General features: G+C 38.0%; 1 protein-coding gene across 6 annotated transcripts in view; it reads left to right on the top strand.

Annotated features, from left to right (window-relative positions):
- WASF1 (WASP family member 1) overlaps window positions 1-11866 on the top strand; it is an 86666-nt gene extending 74800 nt beyond the window's left edge. For 5 of the 6 annotated variants that reach the window (XM_039379784.1, XM_027747909.2, XM_027747911.2 and 2 more), the window contains 6 exons: window positions 2945-3098; window positions 3928-4045; window positions 4853-5025; window positions 7297-7476; window positions 8810-9447; window positions 10957-11866. In XM_039379784.1, the coding sequence (XP_039235718.1) occupies window positions 2945-3098; window positions 3928-4045; window positions 4853-5025; window positions 7297-7476; window positions 8810-9447; window positions 10957-11114 (1421 nt within the window). In that variant the 3' untranslated portion in view covers window positions 11115-11866. The remainder of the gene's footprint in view (window positions 1-2944; window positions 3099-3927; window positions 4046-4852; window positions 5026-7296; window positions 7477-8809; window positions 9448-10956) is intronic. The other variant, XM_039379785.1, reaches the window with a different exon arrangement.
- The last annotated feature ends 754 nt before the right edge of the window (window positions 11867-12620 follow it).

Raw genomic sequence — 12620 nt, 5'->3', positions numbered from 1 at the left:
TAAATTAAATTGTGAATATCTCAGCATTTAAGGAAATTATTTAAGACCCCATTTTTTATTCATTCAGTAAACACAAGTGATGTAGCAGATGGACTTCAGACAAATATATTCATATGAAATTTAGGATGTTGGCGTATACAAAGACTTTGGTGCTAGTTAGGAATTAAGCAACTGGAAGCTTAAATTTAGCATCAAGTCAAATTTAGCATCAAGTCAAATTTAGCATCAAGTCAAATGCCTGCAGCTTTTCCATCTCCTCCTTCAGCCACTTGTCTCTTCTCACACCTGAATTCATAAACACATCCAATTTGTCTGACCCGTCCTCTTGCTGTGCCAGTTTGTCAGTCAGCCAAAGCTGAATGGCTGGATGACCAGCCAGGTTTTCACATATTCCTGCACTGAGGTGGTGAGCCAGGAGGGTGTCTGTCTCTTAGCCAGCTGGCAAACTAAACAAGCGGCTTTGTGAGCCAAACCGTGCACAGCCCAGGATTATGCTGTGCTTGCGACGTGGGATTTACCTGATCCCTACATGTAGCCAAGTTGTATCTGTGTCGTGATTCTCAGTTGTTTTGTGTGCCACATCCTTTCATTTCCTGAGTAACGTTGTCCTAAGGTAGTCAATTGTTTGGAATAATGGTATGCTTTTTAGGGAATGCCTGTTACTGGATATCAGCACGGGAAATGCGGCTTGAAATTCTACAGTGTATGTTTTCTGTGAAGACCTTTACTGTGTATATTAGGTTTAGAAAGTAATTATGCTTATTGTTGTTATGATTGATTATCCTCAGGCGTGTTACCCCTTGTACATGTTTACAAAAAGTGGAGTTTTAAGCAAGAAAATGGAAATTATGAACTAGACTGGCTGTAATTTGCTCATTGAAGAGATTAAGGAATGCTAATAGTTTAGAGAACAGTGTGCTCTGTGAGCATTTTAATATTAAACCGAAGAACTGTATTTATTTATTGGAATAAATTAATTTCCTTAATTGTCTTCAGAATGCGCACAGGTTCAGAGGAAAGTATACTAAGTTTTAGCTTTTGTTGGAAAAGTCTCCAATAAGTGAGAGTTAAAAAATTTGCAGGATTGTCAAGCACCTCTGAACAAGTACATTTGGTGTGATTTGTATAACAAATAACCCAAGGGAAAAGTAGCTGAAGTATAAAAGAATCTAAGACTTAAGTTTTAAATGAGGTAAACCACAGTTCTTCTAACTGTGAAATTTTGCCAGCAAATAACAACTTGTAATTCATGACAGGTAAAAAATATATAGGGTTATTTATGAATGCAAAAATACCTACAGAAATTGAGATGCCTAGCTGACATTCATACATTATAATACTTCTTTCATGCTCTTAAAAAGACTTCTGAGCAGCTAATTAAAGGTATTAAAAAGAATAAAAGACACTGTGATGAATTAGAACCTAAGGGTAAAAAGGAGAAAACTTCTCCAGGAATACACAACCTTGCCAACTGTAATAAACTTCAAAAGCCAAGCTGAGAATCAGATAAGTCCTGTCTTTAGCCACACAATGGATGCTGTCAGTATGCTTAGGTAAGAAGACAGAACACTGCAGAATTGCAAGCCCTCCAGAAAAAAGTCCTGCCTTCTGCCCCTTTTTGGTCATAGAACAGAAATCCAGGTCTCTGTGTGTGTGTGTGTACATATGTATGTGTACACTTCTGTGTGTTACAGGAACCAGAGTAAAAATGCAGTTTTCAACTTAAACAAATATTTTCAAAAAATTGTTACCAAAGACCCTAGTGATATGGAGGGGGTGGGGGAAAGGATGTCTTCTCATCTTGCGTAAAGGGACACTACTATCAACCTGTTTCTATAAAATAAACATAATTATTTATAGATAAAATGCATGTGCTGAAAATACTCTCTTTGCTAGTATGTCTTAAAACTGTTTTCAGTATTGTTTGTGATTTTAAAAAAAAAGAACCCAAACCAGTGGAAAGATCTGCTGCTTTATCTAATGGAAGTCTAATGCTGGCTGCAAAGTTAGCTTTGAGACACGCTTGGACTTCAGAGATGTAGTAACCGAAGATCAGGGAGGGAAAGAAATATGAGACTAAATAGGTATACTGTTTCCAGAATTAAAAGTGCAAAGCTTATCAGTTGTGGTCACTTTTCCATTAATCTTTATCTAAATTTTAATGATTTTGAAATAGAAAAAGATATGTGGGGTTTAACAGGAGTAGGTAAAATATTTGAAATCACTGTTTAATCTGTTGTGTTCATGTGTTGTTTTCCTTTGAGTCTTACATAAAGATAATTGATTATTCCTAACTAATGTGTTAAAAAAGTCAGTGGTTTGCCTAAATTAAACAGAGAAGTCTTCTCAGTTAAACAGATTAAAAAACATCATTTGACTAGTTTCATGTGTTGGAACATAGAATCACCTCCCATTAAAACTCATTGATCTCACTAGCATAAGTGGTTTGGCATCTCAGTGGGCCTTTAGTGGAACTGCTGCATACATGCAAGGAATGCAAAGTTTGGCTTGCTGATGGCATAAAGATAAAATCCATACTGAGAGAGAGAGAGTAGTTTTTAGTACAAAAAGGATTGTGAAATGGAGTTGGTAAATGTTATTAGGTACTTCTGAACTATCAGATGGTATTTTATAGTTACAGTAAGCAATTTGTTGAACTACTTAGGAGAGACAGAGTTCTGATATCTATCCAGGTGAGAAAAATGTCCTGTGAAGCCAAATAGAGGATAATGTGATAGAACATTACAAAGATGTTTTTCACGTAGTCTGACAGTACCTTGCCATGGTAGTAGTGCTAGATGAATTTATATTTGCTGTAAAATGCCTAAGATGTAAGTAGTAATGCTTAATATTTATTTTTTAACCAACATTAAGCAATTCCAGATTAATCCAAATCAAATATATTTGGGTTTTTTTTTTTTTAAATGGCAATATCCCTTTTCAGTGTCACTGCAGGACATTACAATGAGAAAAGCTTTCCGGAGTTCCACAATTCAAGATCAACAGCTGTTTGACCGCAAAACTCTGCCTATTCCTTTGCAAGAAACTTATGATATTTGTGAACAGCCTCCTCCACTTAACATTCTCACCCCTTACAGGTTGGTAAAATAAAATTAATCAAAACCAATTTCTGGCTTACTTTATGTAATAGAGTGGCTATATCCACGCACCTTGCTCATGTTGAGTAGCACTTGAATATTCAAGGAGCCAGACTAGAAAATTGTGAAGCTGCTGGAGGAATGAAGGCAGCAGAAGACATTATAAGCATTAAAACTTTACTCCATTTTACTAAAATTTTAATGCAATGTAACAATGTTAAGAAAAAACCATTTTTATTCCCTGTATTTAGTAAACTGTGTAATGTTCTTGGATGAGAAGTAAAGAAAATAAACAGTTAAATATGTAGAAAAAAAGGTCTTTAATGGAAATCAGTTGATTAGAGCCTGGTGCTAATAACACCAAGGTTGTGGGTTTGATCCCTGTATGGCCATTCACTTAAGAGTAGGACTTGATGATCCTTGTGGGTCTCTTCCAACTCAGAATATTCTGTGATGCTGTGAATGTTGTTCACTGTCCCAGAGTTAGTTTGAATCAGTAGCTGAACACAAGCAGCCACACAATTTTGCTCAATATTTTAAGAGAAAGATTTGAGTCATTGGAGCGGGAGTTTTCTCATTTATGATACTCTTTATTTGTCTACAGCTTGCATTCAAATTACCTTTCTAAAATTAGGACCTTGGATACCAGGAAAGACAGTAAAGACTGATGGCACAGGAGGTCAATGATCATCTCTTTTATGTTCCTCAGTAAAATATTTCAGAGTCTGAGATACTGAGTGTTCCTTAATATGCCTTTCTTTTATCTTAATATTTGGATTCACATGTTGTCAAATAAATAGCATGCCCGTTTTGTGTCATTGTATTTCAGGGATGATGGAAAAGAGGGTTTGAAGTTCTATACCAATCCTTCATATTTCTTTGATCTGTGGAAGGAAAAAATGTTGCAGGACACCGAGGACAAAAGAAAGGAAAAGAGGAAGCAGAAGGTATGTATGTTAACTTTATAGAGCTTCTGGTTGTTTTTTCCTGAAAGGGCTTTGCTTGCAGATATGGTACTTTAATAACAATCCAAACTTTACAGAGTCATCTTTATTCAATTAAAACTACTTGTAGTAATTCAATTTCATCAACTTTAACAAATAACTAAATAGTAATAATAAGAGGAGGAGGAGGAGTAAAATAATATAGAAGAATCTAAAGCTTTCATGATTTAGTCTTAGTGTAACCAACATCAGGTTTGTCAAAACTTTTAAGTATACTAACAATGACTCAACAGAGGAATACACCAAGAATAAAGAATTTTACTTGAATATTTATTTGTAATAAAAATTTTTTACAATCTTACAGGTGAAAAGGTTTGAATGACATTCCAATAGATATATTTACTCTAAATTAGAAAGAAAGTAGTAGGAAAAAAGCACTTTGCTTATAATTTTCTTTAAATTGAACAAGCACTTTTGCGAAAGGTAGTGCTTTTTTGTTTCACCATTATTCTGTGTATTTTATACATAATAGAGAGAGTAAATATGTGTCAAATTCATAACTTTATTTCAGACTTAGAATAAAAAGCTACTTATACAGTTATTTTTCTCTGTATTATTCAGCTACTTTTCCACTAGACTGAAGTTTCTGGCTCTTACAAGTCTTTGGTTTACATATCTTTAGCCTGAAAGTAAATTTTTCTTGCACTTGAATTGGGATTGTTTTCCATTATTTGGTGGCTGATGTTTATATGCAACTAATTAAAAAACACTGTCTAAGTTGTCAATTTTGTTTGCACAACTCTCCTACAGCAGAAAAATCTAGATCGTCCTCACGAACCGGAAAAAGTGCCAAGGGCACCTCATGACAGACGGAGAGAGTGGCAGAAGTTAGCCCAAGGTCCAGAGCTTGCAGAAGATGATGCTAACCTCTTACATAAACACATTGAAGTTGCAAATGGCCCAGCTTCACATTTTGAATCAAGGTTCCTTTTTATTTTTTCTATCCTTTATTATGTATATTCGAACTGCATAGCGAACATGCTTGAGAAATGGGCAGTGATGAGATGCTACTGCTATTCTTGAAATGCACTGGAAATCATTGACTTAGCTTAATCAAAACTCAGTTTTAAAATACTTAGTGTGTTCTTAAAGGAGTAGTTATTATGTTATTTTCAAGAGTAGCGTGAATCCTCATGGTATCCTTGGGGATATTGTTGTCGTCTGCAGCTTGAAGAAGATGTAGTGTCACTGCTGCAAGCTTACACCCATGTGCGGCACTACATTCCTCCAGTCTTGACCTATAGAATCCCTATTATTCCAGTCTCTTGATTTTTCTTAAGCAGACACTGCCAAGACTATATGTTGGGTGTGATAGGAACAAATGTCCACTTGGAACTCAAATGAGAATGCTGAGCTTCTCTTTACTCTTGAACAAGTCCAAAATTTGATTGACATTTCTGGTTATAGCCTATTACAAAATCCAACCTGTTGAATTCTCATTTCACAGCACGTATTTGCTGGTGGCTAAAAGTAGCATTTCACATGGGAAACACCTGCTCTGTTTATGCTTCTGGTGTTTGTGCAAAACCAAGTCCATTTTACCAGCCAGGAAACATCTGATAGCAAAGAGGGCTGATGATTAATATTAGGAGATTTGGGAGTATGGTTTTCCTGGGGTTTTTTGTTTGTTTTGTTTTTTTTTTTAAATTCGAAAGTATTCATTGTCCTCCGGAAAAGTTAAATTTTTCCCCCCTGTCCTTCTCTTGCCCAAAGCGCACTGTAAGAGAGTATTTTGTTTAGCTTTGTAAGGCCTTCAAACAAATTCAGTAGTGATGGTGAATAATAAAGGCAACTCTAGGAGAGGGTGTTTGTTGTCTGAAAAATGGAAAAACCTGCTCATTGAAAACTTAGTTCAGAATGTGAAAATGGTTTCAGTGCATTTCACTCAGTTGGGGTACAACTTAAGTTATGGTGCTTAGCATGTCTCCAGGAACAGCTGTATAGTATCTCTGTAAAGTGCTGTGTCAAGTCACTGGCAGGAACAGCTGTATAGTATCTCTGTAAAGTGCTGTGCCAAGTCATTGGCAGAAACATCTGCTTTCCTGCTGTCCTTCTGTTGTGTCGTACGTTGGATTCCACTTTAGACACACTTGTTGGGGGTATCCTTTTATATCCAGGATCCTGCCCTAAACCTTGATTATCTCATTACCAGTAATGCAATTCTGAATAACACTGAAGTGGTTGGGAGCACTGGATGGAATAATGGAGTAGAAACTTCACCCCTTAGGAATTTAATAGGCTTAAATACTACAGTGCAGTATGTGGAAATGTAGAGTATTGCTCTACTTATTGGAAAATGTTCTGCAAACACTTTTGTGAATTTAATAGAGATTAAAAAAAAATATGTAATTGAGTAGTTAATTAAAATTTCTTAACTGATTGAGTCCTTGAGGTGTATCTAAAGTTGTCATTAACAACTAAGTTGAATCATCTTTATTTATTGCTACTACTCAATAACAGATATTTATCAAATCTTATGTCTATTAAAGTACTGAGATCTCTGTATGTATTGGAATATAGATCCTCTGACAGAAGTTTAGCTAAATTATTCAGTTGTAAATTCGACCATTCTAACATAGATGGATGTTTCATGACTTATAAAAGAGTAGTAGTTCTGATTGCATTGCTATGTTTACTTAAAATAATGGCCAGTCTTCGCGAGCGAAGATTTGGGAAAGGTCATTAACCCTTCCAGCCTGCGCAGTGGATTTTTTAGGTGAGACACAGCGTGCGCTGAACTGAGCCCACCCTTTAGTCCTGAGGTTCATCTGCCGGAGCCGAGCAAAGCTTGGACAGTGGCAGTGAGGTCCCCAGGATGTAGGTTTGTTTAGAGTGACCTTCTCTTAGGTGGATTGCCTTCCACGGCTGACGAGCTCCACCTGCCCAGGGGGCTGGGAATCGAACCCGGGTCGCAGCGGTGAGAGTCAGGCACTCTAACCACTAGACCACCAGAGGCCCATTATTATTTTACTTAAAATAATGTGACTAATAAACACTAAGGTCACACACATGCTGTAGAAACTGTGTGATATACCTGTCATAATCAAACCCTTGAGCTACCAGAAGCAATGACAGAGAAAGTGGGATGAATTATTGAAAAGCCATGATGTACAACACGTGCAACTCTAGTGATACTCAGTATAGAAGAACTAGCTGAGGGCTAAATTGGATCATTTTTCACTGTTTTTCTACAGATCTCAAGCATATGTGGACCATATGGATGGATCATATTCACTTTCTGCATTACCCTATAGCCAGATGTCTGAACTTCTGAACAGAGCTGAGGAGCGCGTGTTGGTCAGACCACACGAACCACCGCCGCCACCTCCAATGCACGGAGCAGGAGATGTGAAACCTGTGCCTCCTTGTGTTAGGTACAAAGCAGTCAAGCAAGTTTATTGAGGCGTTTTAGTTTTCCAGCACTCATCGTTTGTATGATTTCCATGCTGCCCAAGCAGTACACATGTCCTGGGGGCTGTGTCATTCCACAGCCCCGACGTGTCTGCAGCATCAAGGGCACACAGGAGTTGGACAGAAGGCCGGCATCTAAATCCTGTAGGGTGCCATTGTGGAGTCAGGCCTCATCTTGCCATTAATACTGCAGTTGTGTTGCCTTCGGAGTTAAATAGCAGGACAAATAACTGTATGGAAAATGTTCCTGTGAAATATGTTGGCATCTCAGGACGTAGCTTTGGAGTTTTGGAAATTTGTACAACTGAAATGTGTTTCAGTGTACATGAAAGGAAGAATATATCACAGTAAGACAGTCAGCTGTCAAAGCTATATATTCATCCTATTTGTTAAATTGCAAGTGCTTCTTCCCACCACCCCGAAGTGATTTTATTTTCTATATCTCTGCCTTTCCAGAATTGGATGCGTATTTAGAATATTTTCTAGAGTGAGGCTTTGGTTGTCACTCCCCTGTTGTTTTAAACCCAAAATCTTATATTATGCTCAAGTACATACAAGTTGGAATAGAAGATGGTTAATTCAAATACAGTTGTTACATGAGCAAGGTGGTAGTCTCTTGAAAAGAATGACTTTATACTGTTTAGGGGATCATACACAAAAATGCATAACTCTTTAGATTAATTTTCCACAACAGCTGAAAGAAATACTCTGTGGTCTTTCAGGAAAGTAATTTTACTGTTTCCTTCTGTTTTCTTCAGTTCACCTCTGCATTGCACCTATGCATTCACCTAGCATATAACGGTACCTCTCTGTACATAGAGTTGATGACCTTTGATATTAGCCTCACTCATTTTGCTATCACGCTTTAAACAAGTATTTCAAATCTGACTTGTCCTCATTGTTGGTACTGTTTTGTTTTGTTTTTAAAGTTCTGTGAATCAAAGCAGTTAATCAACTGCTAGTTCCCTTACTTCAGAAAAATAATTTGGACCTACTTAGGGACGACAGGGAAGAATTATACTAGTATAGGAAACCTTTGATAAAGATGCAGGTTTGTGTAAGAACACAAATTTGGTTAGTAGCTGAACGTGAGCAGAGGTCTGTTGGAAAACTGATACATACCCCATACTGCAAATTATATTTCCTTGTATGTGAGATATGAATGAGCACCTTGAAATCATCACAGTACATAATGCTCTTTAATGCCTGGGGTTCAGTGTTCTTAAGTTGCAGAAGTGAATCTATTGCTATTTTTTCCACTCTCTAATGACTTTGTTCTGTTATTGGATGTTGCAGTTCTACTACTGGCTTGGTAGAAAATCGTCCTCAGTCACCAGCAACAGGCAGAACACCAGTGTTTGTGAGCCCCACTCCTCCTCCTCCACCACCACCACCTCTTCCATCTGCTTTGTCAACTTCATCATTAAGAGCTGCAATGACTTCCACCCCTCCACCCCCAGTCCCACCCCCACCACCCCCTCCCACAGCTGCTCTGCAGGCCCCAGCTGTGCCACCTCCACCAGCTCCTCTCCAGATAGCTCCTGGAGTTCTACATCCAGCTCCACCTCCAGTTGCTCCTCCCATAGCACAACCCTCTCCCCCTGTCACTAGAGCTGCCCAAGTGTGTGAAACTGTACCTGTTCACCCAGTTCCTCCACAAGCTGAAGTACAGGGACTTCCTCCACCACCCCCACCTCCTCCCTTGCCACCTCCAGGCATTCGACCCTCCTCCCCTGTCACAGTTGCAAACCTTTCTCACCCTCCTCCCGTTCTTCACCCTCCTCCCACAACCATTGTCCCTGGCCCCCATGCACCCCTAATGCCTCCATCTCCACCATCCCAAGTGATTCCTGCTCCTGAACCCAAACGCCATCCTTCGACTCTTCCTGTAATCAGTGATGCTAGAAGCGTTCTGCTGGAAGCAATACGGAAAGGTAATGTTTGGCTATTAAGGGGCAAAAGGAACTGTCTCAGAAACTTGCTAAATACACATTAGCCTTGAGAGACTGGATATTTCACATGTGTAAGAAATTAAAGGAATGCATCCTGAGTCTGTTCCTGACTTCTATTCTCTACAGCATATGCATTGCCAAGTAGACAGATTTTTTTTTAATTTGTAATTGCACTTATCAGATGTTTAGTTTGGATGGCATAACTGATTATTTGTGGAAGTTAATTTTAAAAAAAAGAGTACATCTGTTTGTCAATGATGTGTGGAGATTATCTTTTCATTTCTGTTTGCTTGAAAATGTAGTTATTTCTGATAACCTACAGATTGTGTAGGAGACAAAAACATTGGTTTTCCACAGACTATTAGATAAAAGCAGAAAAGATTGGCATTGGAATTTTGATCGTATGTCACTGTATGACAACAACATATAAATGACATTCAGAAATTGTTGCTGAAGACTTAAAGCTGTTTAGTATCTAATCTCAACACGTCTCAGCGCAGCAGTGAAGCAACCTTTGCATTGCAAGGTGCCCACTGGCAGAGTGCAAGTGAACAGTGGAGCTGCAGGGCAGTGTTTTACTGATGGTCTAGTGAGGAGCTCTGTGCAAGCTGTACCTTTCAGCTTAACGTGCCCATGGCCAGAAAAATCCCCACTGCACCATGAGTGCTGCTGCCTGATGATGGAGTATGTGTCAACAACAGTTGAGTACAACAGGGGTGAATGAACATTTGTAGAGAATGTCAGCAAAAAAAAAAAACTAAGAAAGGAGAGCCTGCTGGTTTAATTTAGGTGACTGCTTAAAACACTTTAATTTAGGTGACTGCTTAAAGCAACAGCTTGAGTTACCACTGCTTAAATTCAACCTCAGGTCCTGTGCTTGGGTTATCTGTCGGTTGACAGTGGGGAATATTAAGTATAGGATGTAGGTCATATTTAGTCTGTGTCAGTCTGGGATGTTGTGAGTACAAAACCAAAATATATGATGTCTGTCATGTCAGTAACTAACTTAGTGGATTTAACTTTCTCATACTGTTGGTATGTATTAGTTCTCCATTGTGTTTGATCTTTAAGTAATACTTTATCTCAAAACAGACCATTACATGATAAAAACTGGGTTACAAGAGGTCCTGTCTTGTTGGGATCCTCAAAATAGCTCTAACTCTTAATTGAGATCATGAAGAGGGAGTATAAAAAGTGTATGGAAATGCAAATAGCAAAATGGCTTAATCACTTAAAGAGGTACTAAAAATGTAGGTGTATTTTAATGGGAAATCAGAACCACAATATTATAGCAGAAGGGCTCATGATCTGGTCTGCCACTGCAATTCTGACATTCCCCTCTTTAAAAACTTGACGAAAGAGTTTCTATCTGAGGAGGACAGTGTCCTCAGTCTTCATTTTTGCTTGCGAAGCATTTTGTGAATCATGACCTAAATATCTTTACAGTGATAAAGGAGGAGAATAACATGTTTGTGATTTGATGTTCTTTAGGTATTCAGCTACGCAAAGTTGAAGAGCAACGTGAACAAGAAGCTAAACATGAGCGCATTGAGAATGATGTTGCTACTATACTCTCTCGTCGCATTGCTGTGGAATACAGTGATTCAGAAGATGATTCAGAATTTGATGAAGTAGATTGGCTGGAGTAAAATTATTACATTGCTGTACGCTGCAAAATTGAATGCTAATGTCCATTGTGGTGCTTGTTCTTTGGAAGTTTGATGGTCATTTCTAGTGTTTTTTGTATTCTTTTCTTTACATTATTAATCCATGTTTTTCTACTTTTCGGTTTACAAAAAGCTCCTAGTGCATCTTTGAAACTAAATGTTTTACAGTGGCTTTTCTTACACATCTTTTTTGAAGGAACATACTTTGTTCCAATAGACCACTAAGTATTAAGCATGGGCAGCTGTTGGTAGAGTAGCAGTTTAAATTTTTTGGCATATCTTAACTGTGCACTTTGTGAATTTTAAGTTGATGAAGGCAACTGAGATTGACATTCCAAGGGCAACTGTATGTACTAATGAGCCTTATTCCACTTCTGATAGTGTTTTAAAAGATTAAACCTAGCTGTCAAGATATCACTGCCTCGATTACACCTGTACACTAAAAGTACATATAGTTAGCAGCACTGAACACACTGAAAAGAAAATGGATCTTTGGGGGGGTTTATTATTGTTTTATTGTTGTTTTTAAATAATTATGGCCTTATTTGAATGTTTAGAGTTTCCCCTTCCCTTCTTCCCTCCCAGGTACATATTGTGTGGTACTATTTTTGCCTGCATAATTACAAGTTTAATTTTTCTTTTCCTTGTGAAATCTTTTGACTTAAACATGCTGTGTAACTTATGTAACTGTTAAAATAACAGTTTGATTTAATAAATGGTTCATTTTAAATGGTCCTGGGTGTTGCTTTTTCCATGAAGCCTGCTTTTCACTGGTATACCTGAGGGATCCTTGGATTTCAAGTGTTTAATCTGTGGGCTACAAAGTTACAGTAAATATTCTTCATCTAACAATAAAACTATCAATAAATGATATCTATATGCACATCTAAACAAAAAAAATCTGAAATCTTACTGTGATCTTAGTTTTTAAAAAAGTACAAATAGAGAATTGGCAGCTTGTGGCCTTGTTTTTTTAAAAAAAGCCACACTTTAGCATCAGTGTATCTTGAGGAGATGCAGCAGTCAGAATTATGGTTAATGAAAGATAACGAAGAATATGGGTCACTTTTTAAGTGCTGTCTAGCAGTGTAGTGCATGTTGTGCAGGGCTTTCATTTTTCTCTTTCCTGGAATAACTCCTTCAAGTCTGAGCACATGGTCGAAAGCCTATTGAGAAGGGAAACGTGAGAGAGTGCAAGAGCACTCTTGTCCTGTGATCTTGTTCCTGAAAGATGGAACTGTATAATAGAAGAAAATAAGTTTGGAATGTCAGAATGAGATTTCTGAAGGTGGAACATTAGGTGTTCTACAGGCTACAGAACAAGTTGCAGGGACATGTGATTGTTAGCCTGCTCTTGGGACTGGGCAAAACTCCAGAGGCATAGACTGGGGTAGGAATAGTGTACAGCAACCCTTCCAACTTTGCTGTCACCATCTCAGCCTCCACTGCAATTTTTTAACATGGCCTGCTATGCTCAAGACTTCATCC

Source organism: Pipra filicauda, unplaced genomic scaffold (assembly GCF_003945595.2).
Source record: "Pipra filicauda isolate LSUMZ 115617 unplaced genomic scaffold, ASM394559v2 scaffold176_size3548034_pilon, whole genome shotgun sequence".
Taxonomy (NCBI): domain Eukaryota; kingdom Metazoa; phylum Chordata; class Aves; order Passeriformes; family Pipridae; genus Pipra; species Pipra filicauda.
The sequence above is the reverse complement of the archived record's forward strand: the minus strand, read 5'-3'. Positions and strand labels throughout refer to the sequence as shown.